Genomic DNA, 24,740 nt, shown 5'->3' on the forward strand with positions numbered 1-24,740 from the left:
GCATTGCCCTTTGGATTATGTACTGCGCCCAGAGTGTTCACGAAATGCCTGGCATCAGTGATTGCCTTCTGCAGACCTCAAGGAATACAAATACACCCATATTTGGACGACTGCCTGATCCAAGCGGACAGCAAACGCATTCTTCTGAAACACCTGACGTTTGTAATAATGTTGTTGAATTCTGTGGGATACACAGTCAACAAAAAGAAATCAAGACTAATACCCTCTCAAACAATAATTTTCCTGGGTGCCAGCTTGGATACAAACACCCAGATGGCCTACCTCACGCCAGAGAAACAAGGGCAACTAACTCAATACTTCAGAAAACTGGCAACCTACACCAGGCTGACTGCAAGGAAAATCCTGCAGGCTCTGGGATTCATGGCATCTTGCATCCTGCTAATCCCATGTGCAAAGCTGCATATGAGGAAACTTCATTGGTACCTAAAAAACTTATGGTCCCAAGACAGCCACAGTTTGGAAACAATTATACCACTGATTCCATGTCTTCAAAAGGAATTTCTGTGGTGGGCTCAAGCATGCCAAAGAAACATAGGTCTCCCATTCTGCAAGCCTCAAGCAAATCAAGTCATCACAACAGACGCCTCGGACTACGCCTGGGGGGCGCACATGACAGATCGGTGCATTCAGGGCAAATGGTCACAAAAAGAAAAGCACCTACACATCAATCAAAAGGAAATGCTAGCAGTAATAAATGCTATTATGGCTTTCAAAGACCTACTGCATCCAGGCCAGCTATTGATAAGGACAGACAACACCACAGTGATGTGGTACATAAACAAACAGGGAGGAACCCATTCATATCCCCTATGCAGGCTAGCCATGTCTCTTTGGAACATGGCTCTGGAATTACAAATCCAACTTCAAGCACAGTTCCTGCCAGGCAAGGAAAACACGCTGGCAGACAACCTGAGCAGAAATATGACAGATCCACACGAATGGAAGTTGCATCCTCAAGTTTTTACAAAGATAATTCAAGCATGGGACGGGCCAGACATAGATCTCTGCCACCCACAGAAATTACCAATTGACAAAATTCTGCTCAAGGACCTTTCATCCACAGGTCTGGAAAGTGGACGCACTCTCTTTCAGTTGGACAACAATGACAGTTTATGCCTTTCCACCTCTTCCTCTGCTGCCCAAAGTTCTATTAAAAGCCAGAGCAGACAGACCAAAGATGATTCTCATTGCTCCAGACTGGCCAAGACAATACTGGTACCCACTCCTGAGGAGCCTGACGCATTCCCCACCATGGATCCTGCCTCTAATGCCTCTCCTACTGACTCAGCACAAATTCAAAACTCTTCACAGTCAGCTGAAAACACTCAATCTAGCCGCATGGAGGATTCCTTAAATTCACAACAGACCCTACTCTCCAAGGAGGTGCAGGATGTCATTTTGGAGGCCAGAAGGCCTTCTACTAGAAAAGCCTACTCCGCAAAATGGAAACGGTTTTGTGCCTGGAATCAGAAAAAGGGTCAGAATCCTGGAATACTGAATTTACCTCAAATATTACAGTACCTAGCTGAGTTGCTAAGCAGTGGACTTTCATTCTCCCCCATCAAAATCCATGCCTCAGCCATTTCTGCAGAGTACAACACTGATCCTCCTTTATTCTCTCACCCTCTCTTAAGACAGTTCCTCAGAGGGGCTAAGAATATAAAACCCCCAATGAAACAGCCAGTACCTGCTTGGGACCTCAATTTCATTCTAGAAAAACTGACCCTGCCTCCTTTTGAGCCACCTGCTTCAACAGAACTGCAATATTTGTCATGGAAAACAGCCTTCCTTCTGGCTATCACCTCAGCACGCAGGGTTTCGGAACTACAAGCCCTCATGGCTGTGCAGCCTTTCATCATTTTCCATCAGGACAGAGTTTCCTTACGAACCAATCCTTCCTTTATGCCAAAGGTAGTATCCAGGGTAGCCTTAAATCAGGCTATCCACTTACCTACCTTTTACCCTAATCCACAAAAAGGGGAGAGGCTACTACACTCCTTGGACATTCACAGACAGTTCCGTTATTATTTGGACAGAACAAAGCCTTTCAGAAAATCAGAGCAACTCTTTGTATCCTATGCTACAGGTGCTCCAGGGAAGTCTATTTCCAAACAGACAATCTCAAAATGGATAGCCCACTGCATACGCTTTTGTTACTCTTTCCATGGTAAAACTGTACCTACAGGCATCAGATCTCACTCCACAAGGGCCACAGCTACCTCTGCAGCTTTCCTCAGGGGTTTCCTACCAAAGATATTTTGGAAGCAGCCACTTGGAGCTCTGTACATACTTTCTCCAAGCACTATCACCTACCATTATACTCCAAATCTAGAGCGGGCTTTGCCACTGCAGTCTTGCAGGGCATCCTGGCTCCTCCTAGTTCCACTTAGTGCCTACCACCCTTTATTAGCTTTGGGATTCTACCCATCTGTTATGACTGCAGCTGTATGCACGATGAACATAGTACAGTTTTGTACCCACCATAAATGTAGATGTTCGAGTGCTAATACAGCTGCAGTCTAGGTTTCCCTCCCTCCTTCCCCTCTTGGGACAGGCCTAATGGCCAACACCTCCTCATACAACCTCATGGGGGTATTCTTTTATGGTCTATTTGCTTGAAACTACTGTTTTTTTGATTATATTGCATTGCATTATTACATACATTTATGTTTTGCCTTCCTTCTGGGGCACCTGACATCTGGGGCAAGAAAAACTGAAGAAAATGGCGTCGGCTGGTTCTTTTATACCCGTCGCACTGACATCAGGGAAGAAGTGACGACATCCGACGCCGGACCTAGACTTTGGAATTCGGCCGACCGAGGACCTGCCTGACAGCAAGAAAACCCATCTGTTATGACTGCAGCTGTATTAGCACTCTAACATCTACATTTATGGTAGGTACAAAACTGTACCTTTTTTTTTTTTTAGACAAAATGAAGAAAGGAGACTTCACATTGAAAGCCCCATTACCATACAAAGCGCGTCCAAGGAGCACTTCGCAGTCAGAAGGGCGCAAAAGAATCACTATTCAGAGGGAACTGTGCAACAGCCCAAAAGGAGAAGGACATAATTACAGGTTTGGTGATAAATATTTTGTCCTTTACTTTGAGTGATGAACAGCTTAATCTTCTGAATAAGGGTCTGTCTTTCATCCCTGCCAAGAAAGCTGACCTGGCAGAGATGTTGAAAGACCTTAGATTACTGGGCAGGAATTTATCACTTAAATACTTGTTTGCTACGGACTCAGCGGACAAACTGAGCAGAGCCATTCTGTTGCCTCACAAGTGGTCCCTCAAAGAACGAGTGGTGGAAAGGATGTTCCGCAGATGGGGTCAGCCTTGCTGCGACCTTTTTGCATCCCCGATGAATGCCAAATGCAGAAGCTACTTTGTCCTGTACCCTCCACCGGGGGACAGCCAAGGGACTCACTTATACACGATTGGCCCTCGGGTCTCCTTTATGCCTTCCCTCCAATCCCCGGATTCTTACAGAAAGCCAAAAGCCTGGGGAAGGACTGTTATTCTAATACCCTGTTTTGGCCTCGGCAGATATGGTTCCTCTTCCTACAGCAATACCAAGTGGAAGAACCTTGGGTTCTGGACCCAGTGCCAGACCTTCTGACTCATTCATCATCGGGAGTTCTTCATACCTCTCTTGTCTCCTTCAAACTGACAGCTTGGCTGCTCCACTTCCCAACCTAGCCAGGCCACATGATTTGTCTTCAGCGGTTCAACATATTTTAGTTTCCTCTCACAAAGTCTCCACCAGGAAACTTTATAACAGAAAATGGAACTGATTTACTCATTGGGCTTCTCAGCATGGTATTGATCCCTATATCGCCCCTATTCATAGTATTCTGGAATTCTTGACTTCGCTCTTTCACGATGGTGCGGCAACTTCTACGATAAGAGTTCAATTGGCTACCATATCTAACTTCCATGTGGGATGCCGTGGTTCTAACATTGTCCCACAGATTATGTAAAGCCTTTTTGAAAGGAACTCGTCACCTTAGGCCACCTATCAGACATCCTGTTACATCCTGGAATCTGAATTTGGTACTATCTCAACTCATTCTTCCACCATTTGAGCCTGCATCATCTGGTCCTTTGAAGTTCCTTTCTTGGAAGACAATTTTCCTGGTGGCTATTACTTCGGCACGTAGAGTTTCTGAACTACAAGCACTTTCTATCAGGCCTCCATGTCTAGTCTTTCACCCCGACAGTGTCTTTAAGAACTAATCCAACCTTTCTTCCTAAGGTCTGCTCCGAGGCAAATATGAACCAGTCTATTGACCTTCCTACTTTTTTCAGACGACATGCTAATAGAATGGAGTACATGTTACATAAGCTTGATGTTCACAGACAATTGAGGTTTTATTTGGACAGAACAAAAGAATTTAGGAAATCTGATCAAGTATTGTTTCCTATGCAGACAGTAAGAAAGGTTTTTCGGTATCCAAAGTTACATTGTCCAAATGGATTTCTGATTGTATAAAATTTGTATATTGTTCAGCTAAACAACCTTTAGAATGTGAGGTGGAAACTCATTCTACCAGGGCTGTTTCTACATCTTTAGCCCACGCAACCAGTCTACCTTTGGACAGCATTTGTGCAGCTGCTACTTGGTCCAAACCTCATACGTTTATTACTCATTACAAAGTGGACAGGGCTTCCTTTGGTTCCACCGTCTCAGGAATGTACTCCCGTGAGCCGCCCAGGATTAGGGTGCTTGGGACGTTACCCACATGTAAAGAAAAAATGGCAAAATTGAACAACTTCACATAAAGAAGTTATGTTCTTACCATAACGTTCCATGTGAGTTGTTCATCTCGCCTTTGTTACACTTCCTCCCACCTTCCCCCTCCAGGTTATGGAAGAACGGATATGACTGGTGGTCTGGTTGGTCTTGCTAGTGTCCTCCTTTCCAGCCAGATTATTGTTTAGCTATTGTAAATAGTTATGTACTATGTGCATTTTTGTAATTTGGTTGCTTAGTGTGTTTTTTTTTGTTGGTTCAGCAAACTAGATCTGGGGTTGGTAGGAGAGCATCATGGGATAGGGACTGTGCCTCGAGTTACTCAAAGATCTTGAGCTTGGAAAGCGGCCGACTCTGAGCAGATGGATTGGCTCCGAACCCACATGTAAAGAACAAAGGCGAGATGAACAACTCGCATGGAACATTATGGTAAAAACATAACTTCTTTTTACGGATGTATTGCTGGCTGCAAAGAATTTTGCTACATTCTGTGGTAAACCATGTCATAGACCCATTTCATGCCATTCTAAAAATAGCGGTTATCATTCCCCTGCTTTAAGGTAGATTTCTTACAGTGGTTTTAAGCAATACCATAACTGACAGTTCATGTATTTACAAAGAATGTAAATTGGGTGTTGTGTCCAAGGCTAGAGGTGATTTTGCTACAGCATTGTTCAGGGAATGCTTATTAGAGAGACAGACACACACACACAGGCACGCACGCACACGCACACAGGCACACAGACAGACACTCTTGGTGTTTTATCTAGCCAGGCACTGTGCATGTAGTGACAGTGAACTGTTAACAGTAAATTTGTGTGAGCTGTGCCCTGTGCCCTGTGATGGTATGCAACTGTCCCTGTTTTCACAGTTCCTCTTCTGTGTTCCATTGTTTATTGCCAGTGTTTTGTCACTGGTTGTAGTACTTTGTTGAAGAGCAAATCTGTTGTTCTAAATATGCCAACCCTGTTTACCATTTGTTTGACCATCATGAAAGTATGGTGGAGTATTCTGTTGGCAGAACAGTCCTGATGTGTGCCCATTGAGTTGAAGGATAAATTAAATCTTAACAGGCTTACTTTTGCGTCTGGTTTGCCAGTGTTGATAGTATGCAGAATTGTTGTTCTGTCCAGGAAGACCCTGATCGCATTAAGACAGAATGCAGTTAACTGTAGATTTGTATGCATTGCATGTTGCTCAATGCCCATGGGGGACACTACAGCTGAATGAATTAGTGAAGTTTGGCATTATTTGGTATAATGGTCCTTTTTCTTTTTTTCCCCAGAGAAGGAGGGGGCAACCTTGCTGTATACCATTTGAAGCTGGAAGTGGTACAGTGTGCCCCATCATAACATCTGATGGACCCTCATGGGGGTCCATATCCTATTTCTTTTAGATAATATTGATTTATATCAGCAGGAGGTATTCCTGGCATTCCAAGTCCAAGAGGTCTAGGTGGTTCCTGCATACATTACTGAGACAGCCAATCCCAGACCACTGGACTGCAGTACATTAATGCACAGGAGGAATGCACAACCAGCAGACTCACCACAATGATAGGGTCTGTCTGAGTACTAACTCCTATTTCACACCCATGGTGGTCAATGATTTGTCCCTTAACCAATCTATTAATTTACCTACGTTCTTTCCCTCACCTCAAAATTTCAGTGAAAGGTGTTGCATCCTTTGGATGTGCAGAGACAACTCAGATTTTACCTGGAGAAAACTAGTCTTTTATGAAATCAGAGCAACGTTTTGTTTCTTTTCACCCCAGGATGCTGAGAAAACCTGTATCAAAACAAACCATCTTTTCATGGATTTCTAAGCCCATTTCTTTGCTATGTTTTCCATGGTAAATTACCTTTCTTCCTTGGTGAAGGCTCACTCCACTTGGGCTATTGCTTCATCTGGGGTCTTTTTCAAGGATTTGGACACTGCTTCCATCCTGGAGGCAGCTACATGGTCTTCTTTCCACACCTTTACCAAACATTACAAGCTGGATTGCATCTCCAGATCCAGAGCAGGGTTTGCAGAGCAGTCCTGCACGGTTTTGTGGAGAGTTCCTCTCTTCGTTCCTCCCTTTCCCTTTCATGATCTTTGGTACTCTCCCTCATGTTATGAACACTGCAACATGGGAGTAGAAGGACATAGAATAGTTGTGTAAAATCTTACCATAACCATAGATGTCCTTCTCATCCATGTTGCAATATTCTATCCCTCCTCCTCCCCCTTGTCCATTGTATTTCTGTGGATGGTTTGCCTCTTTTTTTTTTTTTTTTTTTTTTATATCCTCTGACTGATGTTCTGACTGGGGCACTCAGTTCTGAGGATGGTACATGCAGCTCTCAGTTTTATGGCTTAGCCTTCTTGCAGCCTTCATATGACGTCCCGCGTACCTTGCAGTAGTAAAAGTTTTTTGTGTACTGGCCGTACATTTGGGTCACCTAGGCAGAGAATCCCTCATGTTATGAATACTGTGACATGGAAGAGAAGGGCATTGCATGGTTATGGTAAGATTTTAGACTACTGTTCTTTCTTGCTCATCTCATTGTGCATCATCCTGCTTTGTTAAATCATACCTTTAAATTGGTGACGTCTTTCTTTAAAACTGATGGTACTTCTCTCATACTTTTAAATTGGTGACCTCTTTTTTTTAAAACTGGTGGTGCTTTCCTTGAACATATCTCTGTGTTTAGGAACTTATAAAAAAACAAATATTTAGTTACTTGATGGCCTAAATTTCTGTTATGATCCTCCATTAATAGATCCCATTGCTAAAGCTGCTGCCTATGCATCTGACTTCTACTCCCACTTAAACCCACTTAAATAGTTGGATTCATAAGGCAGTATCTGTCTGCAGCAAATATGAGGAATTTAAAAACAGACCCCTGTGGCTCAGTATTTATATAAATAAATTATAGAACAAGAGACAATTGCTTCATGCTGAAAAGAAGTCTCATTTTTTCTATTTATCTTAAGAGCACATTTAAGTAAACTAGGAAAGAGCTTAAGGGAGGCATTAGGAAACTCAAAGTTGAGTATGAACATAAAATAGCCACTAATAAAATTAACTACAAATCTTTATTTAATTTTGTAAGTTAAGAGCCAGCACCCAACAACATCTGGATAGTCCACAGCAATATTGCACACAATGACCCAAAGGAAGTAACTATTATCCTAGCTGACAAATTGTTTGGATTTCAGTCCAACCACAAAATGTATCTGTTCCATGGTCACAGCCACACCCTTTAATTGCTGTGGAACAAGTTTTCTCAGCCCTGTCAAAAGCCAGGAGCACCTCATGCATGGTTCCTGGTAATATACCAAGTTGCCTAATTGTCATTGCCAAAAATGATCTGTCTGAACCCCTGCAATCTCTGTAATCTAAGCCTCTCAACTGTTTGCATTTACAAAGTCTGGAAAAGCAAACATTGTAATGCCATTATACAATGGTGGTCCAACCACAGACCCCCAGCAACTATAAGAACTATTACTCTTGCTAGCCTTGTATGTAAAACTGTGAACATATTCTCAGGCCTCATTAATCTGGACATTGAAATTGCTTTAACCCTGCATCCTTGCAGTTTGGATTTGTCCTAGGAAGTTGCCACCTCTGTAACCACATTAATTTATTTGAAAAAGTAACCAAAGCGGTGTATAGCAGATGTCCTTCTATTCCCATGTTGCGGTATTCCACATATGGGCTTACTCCTCTTGCTTCACGTATGTCCGTCAAGTATGCAAATGTTTATAGTCCCTACATGGTGTGCGGGACGTCTGACATGGCTCAAGGAACGTGGGTCATAAAAGTGATGTCTGTACACACTAGCCCTCAGAACTTCTCAGCTGCCAGTAGGACGCCAGGTGTTTCTGCTCTTGCTGCCATCTGAGTTGAGAAATCAGGTAAGTACCATATTGGGGAACCTTTCAGTCATTTTTTTTTCTTTATTATATTGCCTGTTCATGTCATCTAGAAAGGGCAAGTGTACGTGCAACTGGCAAATTCCTCACAAGGACTCCCACGATCAGTGTCTCTTCTGTTTGGGACAGTCGCACGACTAAAAGGCCTGTTCAATTTGTCAGGCATTTGTGCCTAAAACTTTGCATAGTTGTTTGTATGCGCTAAACCTATTGCTAGAAAATCAAAGGTTAAAACCGATTACATTAGGGATGGAAGCTTCATCTGGCGTACCTATTCAACTGCCAAAGAAGGCCAAGACTTCACGGCCTATTACCGCTGTGCGTCCAGCATCCGATCCTCAGATGTCGGCCTGGTATAGGAATCTGATTTCCGCCGCCTTGGCTATAGCGGGTACCTCTATGGAAGCCACAAAATGCTGCGGGGAGGGCACATCCGTAGAGGCTGTTCTGACATCAGTTTCCACCAGGGGGGAACCAGTGATTGCAGTAGGCCCATCGGATGCCTCCAGTCCTTTACAGTCTCAAGATTCCAGGTCTTCACCCCTGCAGACACCAGCTTAGGCCCCTTAAAAGAAAAAAGGAAGCACCTCTCTTCTCCTGAAAGCATGCCTGACTCGCAGACCTTCAGTCAAAACCCGGTTAATGCCTTTATGGCCTTACATCCTGCTTCTGCAGGGACTGCTAGCATTCTTCCTCTACTTTTGAGCCCTTGGCCTCAACCTTTAGATCCTACCACAAGGGAGAAGAAAGACCTGATTCTTCCTCTGAAGAATCTCTTTGTTGCACCTCCCAGATCTCTTCTCTTTTGGGGTATGGTTCCCCAGAGAAAGAATCGGTCGATCCTGAACCCCCCCCAGTTGAGGATTTGACCTTCCTGGATGCCTTCTCCTCAGCATCCTTAAATCCAGACTCTCAGCCTCCTGCCCCACGCAGATCTGACAGACTGTACAAAGTTCCTGACCCTGCCAGATACCTCCTAAAGTGCCCACCTGCAGACCCTCCCACTATCTCCTTCTTTACAGACTAGGTTTCTAAGCTCTAACCCACTGCCACCATACTTCCAATTGACAAATACAGCAAGACCATAGAAAGGCTGGGTAAAAGGATTTATGCATCTGCTACTTTGTCCTTTAGGGCTACAAATTACCAGACTTGTATGGCAAAATACGCCCTCTCTCTCCTGGAAAAAGCCTCCTAGGAATTGGCTGATACACCAGACTGTGCTACCAAAGCTTCACTGTCTTCTCTTATGGCGGTCACCTCAGAGGTTACCAGGCACTCCATAAAGTGCAGTTATGATGCTGCTGAAGCCTCAGCTAGGTCAGCAGCATCAGCTTCTGCCTTAAGAAAGTATTCCTGGCTCCGCCTACAGCCCCTTCCTGAGGACTTTAGGGCAAAGCTTATTGGTGTACTCCTGGACAATTCAGCCTTGTTTGGTGCAAAGGTGGCTGACCTCTGTATGTCACTACAGCAAAAAGGAAAAGAAATGCAGGATTTGAAACGCCTGCTTGTTTCTCCCATACCAAAATATTAAAGAAATTACCCGGTAAAAACTCAGTTCATAAGGAAGCACTCTTGCCCTGCAGCTCCTTCCTGAACTAGAAGACCCACCAGGAAGCCCCCCCCCCCTCCAGCTAGAGCTTCATCTTCCTCTAGCCAGAAGACTGCTCTTTCAATATAGGACAGGTAGTATCTGCCAACCTGCCTACCTTGCCCCCTCCACTCCCTCCCTTTCTACCGCTGTCACTTCGTCTCTCACTGCCTACCTGTGTTGTATCGCATCACATCAGACAAATGGGTCCTGTCCATCCTTCAAAATGGTTACTTCCTGACCTGGCTCCCCCCCCCCCCCCAAGAGCGAAAGGGCACTCCAAAGCCCCCAGCACAACAGCTGCATGTCCTGTAGAGTGTGTTGCAAGCCCTACTGGCCCAGGGCACCATTGAATTTGTGCCCCCAGATGCAAAAGGAAGAAGTTTCTACTCAAGGATTTTCCTGGTTCCCAGAAAAGACAGACCATGGAGACCAATTCTAGACATTTCCCTTCTCAACGTTTTCCTAAAGGTCCCTGCCTTCAGGATGTTGATCTTACCTTCCCTCTTTCTCCTCCTATTCCATCAAGGGTTCATGCCCACCCTAGATGTAAAGGATGCTTATCTACACATCCCCGTAAAGCCCACATTCAGGAAATACCCGAGGTTCTTGGTGGGCACTTCTCACTTTCAGTTCTCTGCCTTGCCCTTTGGGCTTTCCACTGCTCCCAGGGTTTTCACCAAATGCTTGGCTCCAGTGATTGCTTACTGCATGACAAAGGAAATCCAAGTATTCCCGTACCATTCCCGTACCTGGACAACCTGCTAATCCAGGCAGGCAACACGGAGACCCTCCTGCTACACATTCAACTGGTAATGTCCCTCCTACAGTCCCTGGGATTTCAGATACATTTCCCAAAATCCCACCTGGAACCTACACAAGACATTGTGTTCCTGGGGTGCAGAATTCGCACAGACCACATGAAAGCCTAGCCCCCCACCCCAAAGGATGCAAACCCTGACAGAAAATCTGCTTCTGGTCCTTCAATCTACAGAACTGATAACAAGGCAGTACCTCAGACTCCTGGCCCATATGGCAACCACTATCCCCGTGTTATCATTATTACCTTTAGTGAGAATGCATATGAGAAGGATACAGTGGTATCTTTGGTCAGTCTGGACCCAACACTCCCATCCTCTCGAGTACAGGGCTCCCCTCCTCCCATGCCTCAAAAAGAAAATCCAGTGGTGGCTGGCACAAGTGACCCACAATCCAGGTCTACCCCCTCCAACCACCTCTACCCACACAGGTCATGCACACAGATGCCTCAGACATGGGCTGAGGAGCAACTCTGAGCCATCGAAGGGTGCAGGGCCTGTGGCCAAAGCCTCACTAACTGGAACGCATCAATGTTAGAGAGATGAGGGCAATTCTTCTGGCCCTTTGAGCCTTCCTGCATTACCTCCAGCAAGGTCCATTGAAGATTTTCACAGACAACACCACTGTCCTGTGGTATCTCAACAAACAGGGAAGGGACCACGTCATACTTTGTAGACTGGCCCTTCTAGTATGGGAACTAGCCACCTCACAGGGAGTGACCCCGGTCTACAAACCCCTCTCTCCACAACTCCCAGGCAGATTGTCTGAGCAGAACCATCACAAACAACCATGACTGGATGCTTCACAGGGATGTCTTCCTGGATCTGGTCCACTGGTGGGGTACACCTCAAATAGACCTGTTTGCCTCCTCCATCAACAGGCAACTTCCTGTCTTTTGCACCAGGATACCTGTCCCACAGACACTGGCAACAGATGTCTTTTCAGTCTCCTGAAAAGGGAAATATCTATATGCATTCCCCCACTTCCCACTCATTCAGAAGGTCCTGATGAAAATCCAGCAGGGCAGACCAAAAATCTTGTTGGTGACTCCTTACTGGCCAAGACAGCACTGGTTCCCCCTACTTCTACAATTGTCCAAGGGCAATCCTCACAAGTTACCCCCTAGAGTGGGCCTTTCTCACACAGCACAAGGGATCCTAGATTCACCCACAGTGGCAGTTACTGTACCTCACCCTGTGGTTGATAGGATTCTGATCCCCTTCAGACAGCTTTACAACGAGGGCATGCTCGGTGTCCTGCAGGAGGCCAAGAAACCAAATACAAGAAAATCCTACCTTTCTAAGTGGAAAAGATTTTCTATATGGTATCAAAAAAGAGTTGGACCCACTTGCAAGTGAGACTCTGCTAGTCCTGTCTTTCTTGTGTGAGCTACTGCAGACAGGCTTGGCTTATTCTTCCATTAAAGCTCACTTGTCTGCAGTTTCAGCATGCCTTCCTCTTGACCCCCCCCCCCCCCGGCATCCAGACTTCCAGCTAAGCTTTTCCTCAATGGATTAGATTTTGATTAATTATTTAATTCAGCCTTACAAACAAGCATGAAAAGCCTATGGTATAATACAGCCCACATCTGAAGAAGTGCTTTGTAAAATGAAAACGTACTGTTGAGCGTTAATGTCTGATGTAGTTGGTTTTTACTTCATTAAACCGTGTTAAAAGTTTCCGTGCTGTTCCTGGCTTTATTGCTTCACTGGACAAGCTGCTTCTTTTTTTGTGTTTTCCTCAAAGGGGTACTTCACCTCAAACCCCGTAGGAAACCTTCTCCTCCACTGTGGGATCTTAACTTTGAGTTGGAAAAGCTTACGCTCCCACCATTTGAGCCAGCAGACAAAGCCTCCCTCTAAAGCATTGTATTTGGGAAAGCTAGTAGTAACATTGATCTCAGCCAGAAGCGTATCAGAGCTACAAGCCCTTGTGGCCATTCCTCCTTTCCTAGTTTTCCACAATGACAGGGTTACTCTTAGAACTAACCCTTCCTTCATGCCCAAGGTGGTGAATGACCTGTCCAGTCAGGCCATACACCTACCTACCTTCTTCTGTAATCCACAGGGGGAACAGTGAGAGAGTACTTCACTTCCTGGATGTTCACAGACAACTCTGGTATTACCTGCATAAAACCAAGTCCATCAGACAGGCTGACCAACTTTTCATCTCCTTTCACCCAGGGCCCTGGGGAAGGCAGTGACCAAACAGACCATCTCTGTCTGGATTTCCAAGGCCATCACCTTCTGCTACCAATACCATGGAAAATCCCTGCAAGGTACTGTTAAAGCGCATTCCACCAGGGCTATGGTCTCCTCTGGAGCCTTTTTCAAGGGTCTAGATACCTCTAGCATTCTCGAAGCAGCTACTTGGTCATCAGTACGCACCTTTACTAAGCATTGCAAACTAAATCACATTTCTAGAGCTAGGGCAGAGTTTTCCAGGGCTATTCTTCATAGATTCCTGGAGACAGCCTCTAGACCCACCTCCCCATTCACAGTGAGATTTGGCACTCACCCATATGTAGACTACTGCAACATGGGAATAGAAGGACATAGAAAAGTTGTGTAAAATCTTACCATGACCATAGATGTCCTTCTCTTCCATGTTGCAGTTTTCCTTTCCACCCTCCTTCCTCTCCTGTTAGGTTGCATTTCCCTTTCTGGGTGGCATAGGATGGGCATTGCCCTTCTAGGACTGGCTCTGACTGGGGCTTTCAGTATTCAGGACTGGTATGTGCAGACGTCACTTTTATAGCCCACGTTCCTTGAGCCACGTCAGACATCCCACGCACATGTAGGGACTGAAAATGTTTGCATACTGGCAGGACGTATGTGAAGCAAGAGGAGTAAACCCATATGTGGAATACTGCAACATGGAAGAGAAGGGCATCTATGGTTATGGTAAGATTTTACACAACTTTTCTTTATGCAGCATATTTGGACCTGGTCAGGGCCTTTGACATTCTTCCAGTGCAGGCATTCTTGACAGACTTGTAAATTTCAACATACATATGTTGTGTAGTAGCTAGCTATTTGACATAACCCTATAGTTAGTTGCAGGTGTCCCTTCTGAAAGCAAAAAAAAAAAAAAAAGCTACCTGTTGTGTACCACAGGACTCAGTGTTAGTCCCTTTTCTATATGGCATCTGTTTCTGACCTTCAGCAAAATACTCTTGGCTTTGGGTTTTCTAAGTTTGCAGAATAATGTAAATTAGTTATTATTCAATCTTTTAATTAACAATTACCCCAACATGGGTTAGGCCATGTTAACAATTGGTGCAAGGCAAGGGTTCAAATTCAGTGTGCAAAAATATAGTTTACTTAATTTTGGTAAAAAGAACATTTTCACTCACCACGTCAGACATCAGTCAGACACTTTTTTAAGGGATCTAGGCACTCTCAATTTATTCTTTATCATTTGACCATTTTGTCTCCATAATAGTTTAGAAAGCCTTCTGTCTGGCTCATCTAATTTCCAAAGGCATCTTCTCTAGATGCAAGGAAGTCTCAATTCCTCTTTATCTCTTCAGACCCATTTTGGCACATATTTGTCTAAAGATATCACTCAACTTGAGAAACCTCAGAGATTTGTAACTAAAAAAAGTGGCTGCCTCAAATCTTGATCATCAGGACAGTTAGCAACTTCCTCTCTGTACTCGGTCTCTTATAGACTCTTCCTTGGAGAATTGTGTCTAACCTTTAGAACTTTGAAAGATTAAATCCTTTTTTCACGTTCTGTTTTTTCGCAGACCAAATGGTACCTCACATACCCTGTGAAAGGAACTAAATCTTCATCAACGGGTAAATATGTTGAAGGGATAGATTCATATCCAAATGTATCACCACCTCTGGAACAAACTTTCACTACATGTCAAGCAGAGTAGCTCCTTGACCCCTTCCAGTTAAACCTAGGTAACTGATTGAGCAGCCTCAAAATCTCCCTCTGATTTTGTTGTCATGCCCTTCTTAAGGGCTAGAGGGAACTTTGAATGGGGTTGTTGGCTAGGCTTGTAATGGTCAGCATACTGATTACCTGGTGCTCATCTATGAACATGCGTTATTAAAAATACAATGAAACATTGCCTACTGTGTTAACTTTCAGCCAGTGCAGTAACATGCTTGTCAGGTTATCTTTAGAAGTGTATAACTAGATGATATTTGTGCATTTGCAGCACAAGCTTCTGTGCATAGTTTTGCCAGATTGTGTAAGCTAATCTGCAACAACTGGAAAGGCTGCAGAAATACCTCAGTAAAAGAATCACAGGCCTAAATCAGATGCCCTATGCTGACCACCTTAAAAAACTCCAGCTATACTTTGTCGCATATTGTCTACTCCGAGGCGATCTCTGCTTAACATATGGCCATGGCAAACCCAGAGCTGTTGGACATGCTACAATTAAAGAAATCCCAATCCCTCAGAGCCACATGCTCCAGGGATCTAAATCTTGTCATCACAATAAACAAAACATGCTGGAGGGATAGGTTCCTGACACAGACTCCCCAGACTCTGGAATAGACTGCCCATACATGTCAAGCAGAGTGCCTCTTTGGCCCTCTTCAAAAGGAACCTTGATTGGATGGGAGAAAGGAAGTTCACCCCGGGGATCACGTCAGTCGCCCTGCTAGACAGGGGTCCAGGGAATTGTTATGGCTAGGCTTGTATAGGCCCTAGGGCTGATAGCCTAGTACCAACCTATGAACCTATAAATGTGGTCTATGACTCTTAGCCATCAGTCAACTAATAGGTTTCTGTGTTGACTATCCATGAAGGTGAACTTGGGTTTGTGTCAAATTAAATTTGGTTTTGGAAAATTAATGCACATCTCTGTGATACGTCTGAATGATTGCACCAAACTTAACCGGTTCCCCATCCTGGCAGTTGACACAGAGGTTTAAGATGTGCGCTTTTCATTGATAGTAGGTCAGCCTTCATTTACTTACTGTGTTACCTTGTGGAAGTCCATTAACCAGACATTGCTCATTTGTTGCCCTTGAAAAGGGACAGTGTGTCTAATGGACCTATCTGTTTAACTAATGGACATTGTTATTAGTGATGGTAGTAGTATTTAACATGGCCACCTTCCTCTGCTTCAGATAGCTGTAGTTCACAGGTTCTTAAGTTATTACCAGTCTATCGATCCAATGGATCATTTGTAGCCTGGCTAAGAGATCACAAATCATCAGTACCCATCAACATGAATTTTTACCCAGTACCAACCTCTTTCATTAAGGGTTTGGAAGACCAGACCAAGGTTGTATTTACAATTTCCCATCTATTCATCTAGGTTATGGTTAGAAAGATACTTTTCTTTACATCCAGAGGGAGTCTATTCTGTCGAAGAGGAATTCTCTAGGAGAGATGTTAGTCTCCCAAGCAAGTCCTGTTTATGTTATGGTGGAAGATTAGATAACTAGAGTGAGTGTTTAGGGTGATGGTGGTTTTGTGGATGTGTAGAAGGTCGCACAAGGCTGGGTAGGCTAGAGACAGGTCAAGAGTCTGTACAAGACCAAAAAGGGAAACTGCTTTAAGGTGGTCAGTGTAGTTTAAGGTAGACCTCCTTTTAGTTATCTTAGTAAGAACACTGTAGTGTCTTAAGAAAAGTCATATGCTTAGACAAGTACATACCAAAGAGGGTAGTCAGTTTTGGGATGATGCAGGGTGTAGTTCTGTATTTAGGTTTTTTTACGTAATTAAATATGTTTAGCAATTTTAAGTGCTTTTCTTTGAAGTGGCACACCTGGGATCTGAAGAAGAAGTAAGAATGTAGTGTGTTGTAAGTGGAGGAGCTTGAGCTTGGGAAAGTTTCAGATGTCAAGGTAATTGAAGTCTTGCCAGCCTTAGCCCTACTGGTTCAAGATGATCGACATAGTCATTCAGATCTGTTGGTGTGACAAGTTCATAACTTTGCTTTAGGCATCCTTGAGTAGATCTGGGTTGATTCTAGGCCTAGGTTTTATCTTTATATCCTGCCTGATAGGGCAGATGACTAAAGCTCTGAGCTGTTAGTTAGCGGTTTCCTGCGCTCAGGTTTCAGGATGTGGTTCCTTTAACCTTCATTTGCCTACTTTGACTCTGAGCTAGTAGTCACTTAACTCATTCCCCTCCAGTACAGCTCTTTCGAGTGTATACCTTTAACTCCCAGTAGGTGTGGCTTGAGCCTTAAAAAAAATGAAGTTATCACCTTATAGTTCTAACGCATACTCATTGACAGAGGTCAAACATCAATATAATTGTGTTTGCCATCATGTATACTTCAAGATAAAATATTCTGATGCCTTGTATGTAGCATCTTTTTGGAATTAATGCACATATGAACAAGCAATATTTGACACCTAGAGGCACAGTAGGAGGTAACTGCAGAAATACCCGGAGGCGCACTCCACTGTAATGACCATACAGAGCTCCAGGGTAGCTGCTAACAAGGGACAATTTGTCCAGCATGCTTGCCTGATCAAGAAATAGATGAAATTAAAAACAAATAAGTGGGCATCTTTTTTCTTACCTATTGGAAGGGCTACATTCATTTGGCATTAAATATATCAGGGCTGGTGGTTATTGGGCCTGATTGCCTGTGATCTGATGCTGTCCTTCTCATTCTGCTTCACTGATGGGTGTCTGATCTGAACCGGCTCAGCCACCTGCAACAGACTAAATCTTCAAGTTTCTAACTCCTCCCCTACCCATAAACCCCCCTTCCAGCCCAACCTCCTTAGAGCTCATTTGCTGCCAAAGTGCTCAGGCATGATTCCAGTGCTCAGCTTCCAGCTAAGTTATAAAAAACTTGTTAACTTTGTTAATTTATATAGTTAGTTAATTGTTTGAATAGTAATCGTAGTTTTGTCTGACAGTTAGCTCCTCCCTTTCTCTGTAGCTTGCAAGGTGCGTTAGGATCCTCTTTCTTCCTGTCTCTTAGAATACAGTTTTAGACTGGTATCTTAGAATTGGTTTCCTATTAGATCGATGAAAAATCAAATTCTCGAATGCTCTTATGAGCAGAAATGCAGGCAATTGAAATCGCTATTGTGAGATTGCAGTACAGTGAAGATCGGAAAATTTACCATTTTCTCACTGTAGTGCGATCTCAGCGTTGGAATATATTTTTAGGAGGGGATGTGGAGGGTGCAGCCCCACACAATAACTATTTTGATTACCAGCATTTTCACTCATATGAGTGTTAGAGATTTTGATTTTTTGTCTATGTAATATAGACCCTTAGAATTGATATCTTGTAGTGTTAACAGTCATAGTTTCATATATATTAGACTTGTTGTAGCCCTTTATGTGATTGTCTTTTGTTAATTTTTGATAACTTTTGAGATGGAGAAGCCTATGGGGTTGAAATGGTGCTCCACGGGTAAGAGGAATATTCCGGACTCGGATGCACACACGATAGGTGTGTGTCTTCTAGGACCTGCTGACTTGGATACCCCTTGTGGCATCTGCGAGAGGTTTAATTCTGGAGTGGTACAGGAAGGGAGAAACTGATCTTGAAGGGCCTTTTGCCCACCTCTTTTTTTGCTGCTTCTCCAGGGGCTCAAACCCCCCCCCCCCCATAATGGCTTCAAGGTGAAGAAAAGGCGCATTAAGGAGGCACGAGCTTCTTCAGAACTGCCTTCCAAGGCTCTGAGAATTTCAGGTCTGACTGCTTCAGCTCCAAGGCCTTTATGTTTTGACTTGGCTCCAAGTGAGCTTTCAACATCAACCATGCCCTTGGATCCTTAGTCTTTGGATCTGAGAAGTCCTATTCACATCTGTAGATCCCTGGATCTGCAGTCTTCTTCCAGGTCTCCTGGGAGATCCATAGTGTTGGTGTCTCCAACCCTACCGTCCAAGATACTGCAGACCTCAGAGGCACTCCTATCCATAATCAGTGTCTTCCTCCATGTCCTTTTGGACCTTTTACCTTGATGTGAACAAAATTGTTAGATCAGTCATCAAGGTCCAGATCCAGATGGGGGTTCTTCCGGCTCCACCTACCTTTTTATCTCCTCCTCCGATCCAAGATGTCCTTCAAGAATGCAACTGCAGTCATAACATATGGGTTGTCCTGCCTCAGGCAGCCCTCGGTCGGCCGGATTCCAAAGTCTGGGTCCGACGTCGGCTGATGTCGCATTTCTCTCTGACGTCAGAGCGGCTGGAGTACATAAGCATCAGCCGACGCCATTTTCTTCAGTCTTTCTTGCTGCGCGGTGCCCGAAGCAGAAGCAGTTCGCAAGTGCCGGTCGGTCAGCTCCTGTATTCTTCGAATCCAAAGTCATCAAAAAAGCTAAGTACCCCGTTGGGGACCTTTCTTGCCTCAGCCGATGTCAGAAATTACTGAAAAAGTTAACAATTGTCTGTCTTGTGGTAAACCTTGTTATAACCATGACTCTAGTTTTGTGACCATTATGCTTCAAGTTGGTAGCTGTATCGAACTTCCATTCAGGATTACCTTCCGGAACCGTGGCATCTACTAGGTTATATAAAGCCTTCATGAAGGATGTTTTTCTTCTAAGACCCCACTCCACCAATGGGACTTGACCCTCGTTCTGCAGGCTTTAACTCAAAGCCTCTTTAAACCAGCCAGTGCTTTTGACTTAGAAATCAACTCCCCTTGTCATTACTTAAGCTAAAAGGGTCTCTGAATTGTAACCTTAGGCTTCTAAGTTATCCCTACATCATCTTTCATAAGGATAGCGTTTCTCTACGTACTAATCCTTCCTTCATGCCTAAGGTTGTCACCTCAGCTAATGTCAATCAATGCATCCAGCTACCAGTTTTCTTTACTAACTATTCCAACAAAGGGGAATACATTCTGCATTTGCTAGATGTTCACAGACAGCTATGTTTCTACCTTCACAGGACTAAGCAGTTCAGAAAGTCAGAGCAGTTATTTGTTTCCTTTTCCCCTAATCACAAGGGTGTATCGGTGTCTAAAGTGACAATAGCAAGGTGGATTAAGCTGCATTTTCTTTATTTATGATAAGAATGGTATGAAGTTGACTGGTCCTCCAAAGGCTGATTCCACCAGATCTGTTGCCACTTTTGTGGCCTCTTCTAGAATTCCCATTGATGACATTTGTAATGCAGCCACTTGGTCTAATTCTCATACATTTGTGACCCATTGCAAATTGGATGTTGTGTCTAGGAGCAGGACTTTCTTTGGTTCATCGGTGCTCTGGCATATCCTTCCTTGAAGCCATCCAAGAGATCATGTAACTGAGGACTCTGACCCAAAGTGAAGCAGAATGAGAAGGACAACATCATATTTTTTAGTGGTGTATTTACTGTAACTTGGCATCTGTGTTGTCTTTCTGTCATTCTGCTTCACCTTCCCTCCAGCCACCCCCCTCCAAGTGATTGTTTTGCTTCTAAGGACCTGGAATAGCCTGTGATGGACATTGGGTCCGAGTTGAGCTCTTGGTCTTTCCTTTCTTCTGTATTTTGTTCATAAGGGGCAATAAATTTGATCTTAGGCGGTTAGGCTGGGGTGGAGGTTTCTGGTTAGGGGAGGAGCTCTAGCCTGGAAGATTTAGTCTGTGGCAGGTGGCTGAGCCGGTTTCGAGGATTGGATGCGAGACCAATCAGTGAAGCAGACTGAGAAGAGGACAAAACAGATGCCAAGTTGTGGTAAGTACATAACTAAAAAAAATTTTGGGGTAGTATTTGTTTTGAGCTTGTATGGAGGTCCTCATCTTGTAGCTAGGTTTAATTGTCACAGAAATCACTTGAAGGGCTAGGGGTGGACTACCATTTATAAGATGAAAGGTGGAGACAGTGTCATACTTCCCAAAGACAAGTTGTTCAGAAAACACAAAAGTTAATCAGATGAAAATTCAGCAGAGCATTGAATTATTTTCATTCTGTCTTAGGGTATGCAGAAGCCAGAAGAAGAAATGGAAGAAACATCTGGTCCGGTAATTTTAAGAAAACGTCGTGAAGCCCAAGCAGAGAAGAACACTTGCCAGTTGTATATTCAGACTGACCATCTGTTTTTTAAGTATTATGGAACAAGGGAATCCGTCATATCACAGGTAAGGCAGTTACAGGTTTTGATCCCCCCACTGTTAAATGGCCTCAGTAGGAGAACAAAATGATTTTCCAGTTTATAGAAGCGTGTGACAAAGGAAGTCCTGTATTGACATTTTAATTGCTGTCTCTGAGTGTAGTTTTGTTGTAATTGTTTACATTACCCTTCATCTGGCATTTGACTGGTAATTCTCAGTTGTGTTCTTATTTGCCACCAGCTCTGCTGGTGTAGAGGAGTAAAACCTCGACTACACTCCAGGTGACAAGTGTGTGATGAATGGCTTGAGCACCTGTTGCTGGTATGGGAGAGAAGAGGAACAAGGCTTGGTCTGCTCGCCTCTTTACGGGAGTGGATTTTCTGTGCATTATTTGTGGTAGTCTTGTTTGAGAATGTGGATTACATGGAGATGCAGCTTACGGAAGGACAAAGCTTTGTCACATGCAGAGGCAGTGATGTAATTCACAGAGCCCATTGCAGTTCAGCTAGTTGGGCATGTAGAAAGGGAGGTTAAGACTTTTCACAAAAACATGTCCTCCCTAAAGACATGGTTGATTGCTATCACTCCTAGCTCACCACATGGGTAACACCTAGTGAGAGCAATTGGTGTCTATGCTCGGGTGCTCAAGTCTGTCAAACCCAAGCTGCTGTGTGCAAACACGCTCCGATGGGGCACCCTTGGGGTACAGGTATTGGGCAGTTTGGAAGAGCATCTGTGGGGGGGGGGGGCGGACCTCCTATGGAGAGGGTAGGCTGCACAAGAGAAGCATTGAAGGTGACCTGTTCCCCTAATACCAGACTCTTGCCATGAGTGGACAAGCTTATGGGGGACTATGAAGAGGAGCAAAAGGGCCCTTAGGACTCTTGCCTACCTGGAAGTCTGCTACTCCTGCAAATAGAAAACAAATGGGATAATTGGTTGCAGTTTGACTAACAGGTGAATTTCTACGGTGGTGCAAAAAAAAGTACTAGATTAATCTGTTTGGGACGGAAAGTCGCTTACGACTAAGCAAGGCCTGTTCAATTTGTCAGGCATTTGTGCCTAAAACTTTGCATAGTTGTTTGTATCGCAGCTAAACCTATTGCTAGAAAACCCAAAGGTTAAAACCGATTACATTAGGGGATGGAAGCTTCATCTGGCATTACCTATTCAACTGCCAAAGAAGGCCAAGACTTCACGGCTATTACCGCTGTCGCCCAGCATCGATCCCCTCAGATGTCGACCTGAGTATAGGAATCTGATTTCCGCCGCCTGGCTATAGCGGGAGGCCTCTATGGAAGCCACAAAATGTTGCGGGGAGGCACATCCAGAGGCTGTTCTGACATCAGTTTCCACCAGGGGGGAACCAGTGATTGCAGGCCCATCGGATGCCTCCAGTCCTTACAGTCTCAAGATTCCAGGTCTTCACCCCTGCAACACCAGCTTAGGCCCCCTTAAAAGAAAAAAGGAAGCACCTCTCTTCTCCTGAAAGCATGCCTGACTCGCAGACCTTCAGTCAAAACCCGGTTAATGCCTTTATGGCCTTACATCCTGCTTCTACAGGGACTGCTAGTATTCTTCCTCTACTTTTGAGCCCTTAGCCTCAGCTCTTAGATCCTACCACCAAGGGGAGAAGAAAGACCTGATTCTTCCTCTGAAGAATCCTTTGTTGCACCTCCCAGATCTCTTCTCTTTTGGGGTATGGTTCCCCAGAGAAAAGAATCGGTCGTCCTGAACCCCCAGTTGAGGATTTGACCTTCCTGGATGCCTTCTCCTCAGCATCCTTAAATCCAGACTCTCAGCCTCCTGCCCCGCAGATCTGACAGACTGTACAAAGTTCCTTGACCCTGCCAGATACCTCCTAGAAGTGCCCACCTGCAGACCCTCCCACTATCTCCTTCTTTACAGACTAGGTTTCAAGCTCTAACCCACTGCCACCATACTTCCAACTGACAAATACAGCAAGACCATAGAAAGGCTGGGTAAAAGGATTTATGCATCTGCTACTTTGTCCCTTTTAAGGGCTACAAATTACCAGACTTGTATGGCAAAATAAGCCCTCTCTCTCCTGGAAAAAGCCTCCTAGGAATTGGCTGATACACCAGACTGTGCTACCAAAGCTTCACTGTCTTCTCTTATGGCGGTCACCTCTAGAGGTTACCAGGCACCCATAAAGTGCAGTTATGATGCTGCTGAAGCCTCAGCTAGGTCAGCAGCATCAGCTTCTGCCTTAAGAAAGTATTCCTGGCTCCGCCTACAGCCCCTTCCTGAGGACTTTAGGGCAAAGCTTATTGGTGTACTCCTGGACAATTCAGCCTTGTTTGGTGCAAAGGTGGCTGACCTCTGTATGTCACTACAGCAAAAAGGAAAAGAAATGCAGGATTTGAAACGCCTGCTTGTTTCTCCCATACCAAAATATTAAAGAAATTACCCGGTAAAAACTCAGTTCATAAGGAAGCACTCTTGCCCTGCAGCTCCTTCCTGAACTAGAAGACCCACCAGGAAGCCCCCCCCCCCTCCAGCTAGAGCTTCATCTTCCTCTAGCCAGAAGACTGCTCTTTCAATATAGGACAGGTAGTATCTGCCAACCTGCCTACCTTGCCCCCTCCACTCCCTCCCTTTCTACCGCTGTCACTTCGTCTCTCACTGCCTACCTGTGTTGTATCGCATCACATCAGACAAATGGGTCCTGTCCATCCTTCAAAATGGTTACTTCCTGACCTGGCTCCCCCAAGAGCTTAAAGGGCACTCCAAAGCCTCCCAGCACAACAGCTGCATGTCCTGTAGAGTGTGTTGCAAGCCCTACTGGCCCAGGGCACCATTGAATTTGTGCCCCCAGATGCAAAAGGAAGAAGTTTCTACTCAAGGATTTTCCTGGTTCCCAGAAAAGACAGACCATGGAGACCAATTCTAGACATTTCCTTCTCAACGCTTTTCCTAAAGGGTCCCTGCCTTCAGGATGTTGATCTTACCTTCCTCTTTCTCCTCCTATTCCATCAAGGGTTCGTGGCCACCCTAGATGTAAAGGATGCTTATCTCCACATCCCCATAAAGCCCACTTACAGGAAGTACCTGAGGTACTTAGTGGGCACTTCTCATTTTCAGTTCTCAGTCTTGCCTTTTGCGCTTTCCACTGCTCCCAGGGTTTTCACCAACTGTTTTACTTCAGTGATTGCTTTACTGCACGTCAAAGGGAATCCAAGTATTCGGTACCATTCCTTGGGTGACCTGGACAACCTGCTAATCCAGGCAGGCAAGGAGGAGACCTTCCTGCTACACACACAACTGGTAGTGTCCCTCCTACAGTCCCTGGGATTCTAGATAAATTTCCCAAAATCCCACCTGGAACCACCACACAAGACATTGTGTTCCTGGGGTGCAAATTAGCACAGACCACATGAAAGCCTAGCCCCCCACCCCAAAGGATACAAACCCTGACAGGAGATCTGATTCTGGTCATTCAATCTACAGAACTGATAACAAGGCAGTACCTCAGACTCCTGGCCCATATGGCAACCACTATCCCGTGTTATCATTATTACCTTTGGTGAGAATGCATATGAGAAGGATACAGTGGTATCTTTAGTCAGTCTGGACCCAACACTCCCATCCTCTCGAGTACAGGGCTCCCCTCCTCCCATGCC

General features: G+C 44.6%; 1 protein-coding gene across 1 annotated transcript in view; it reads left to right on the plus strand.

Annotated features, from left to right (window-relative positions):
* The window catches only part of ADAM10 (ADAM metallopeptidase domain 10), a gene marked incomplete in the record, with an annotated part of 1,900,398 nt that overhangs the window by 630,245 nt on the left and 1,245,413 nt on the right, over positions 1-24,740 (plus strand). The window contains 1 exon segment of the mRNA XM_044078896.1: positions 20,962-21,123. Within this exon segment, the coding sequence (XP_043934831.1) occupies positions 20,962-21,123 (162 nt within the window).

Source organism: Protopterus annectens, chromosome 7.part1 (genome assembly GCF_019279795.1).
Source record: "Protopterus annectens isolate FY-2018-M chromosome 7.part1, PAN1.0, whole genome shotgun sequence".
Classification (NCBI taxonomy): domain Eukaryota; kingdom Metazoa; phylum Chordata; order Ceratodontiformes; family Protopteridae; genus Protopterus; species Protopterus annectens.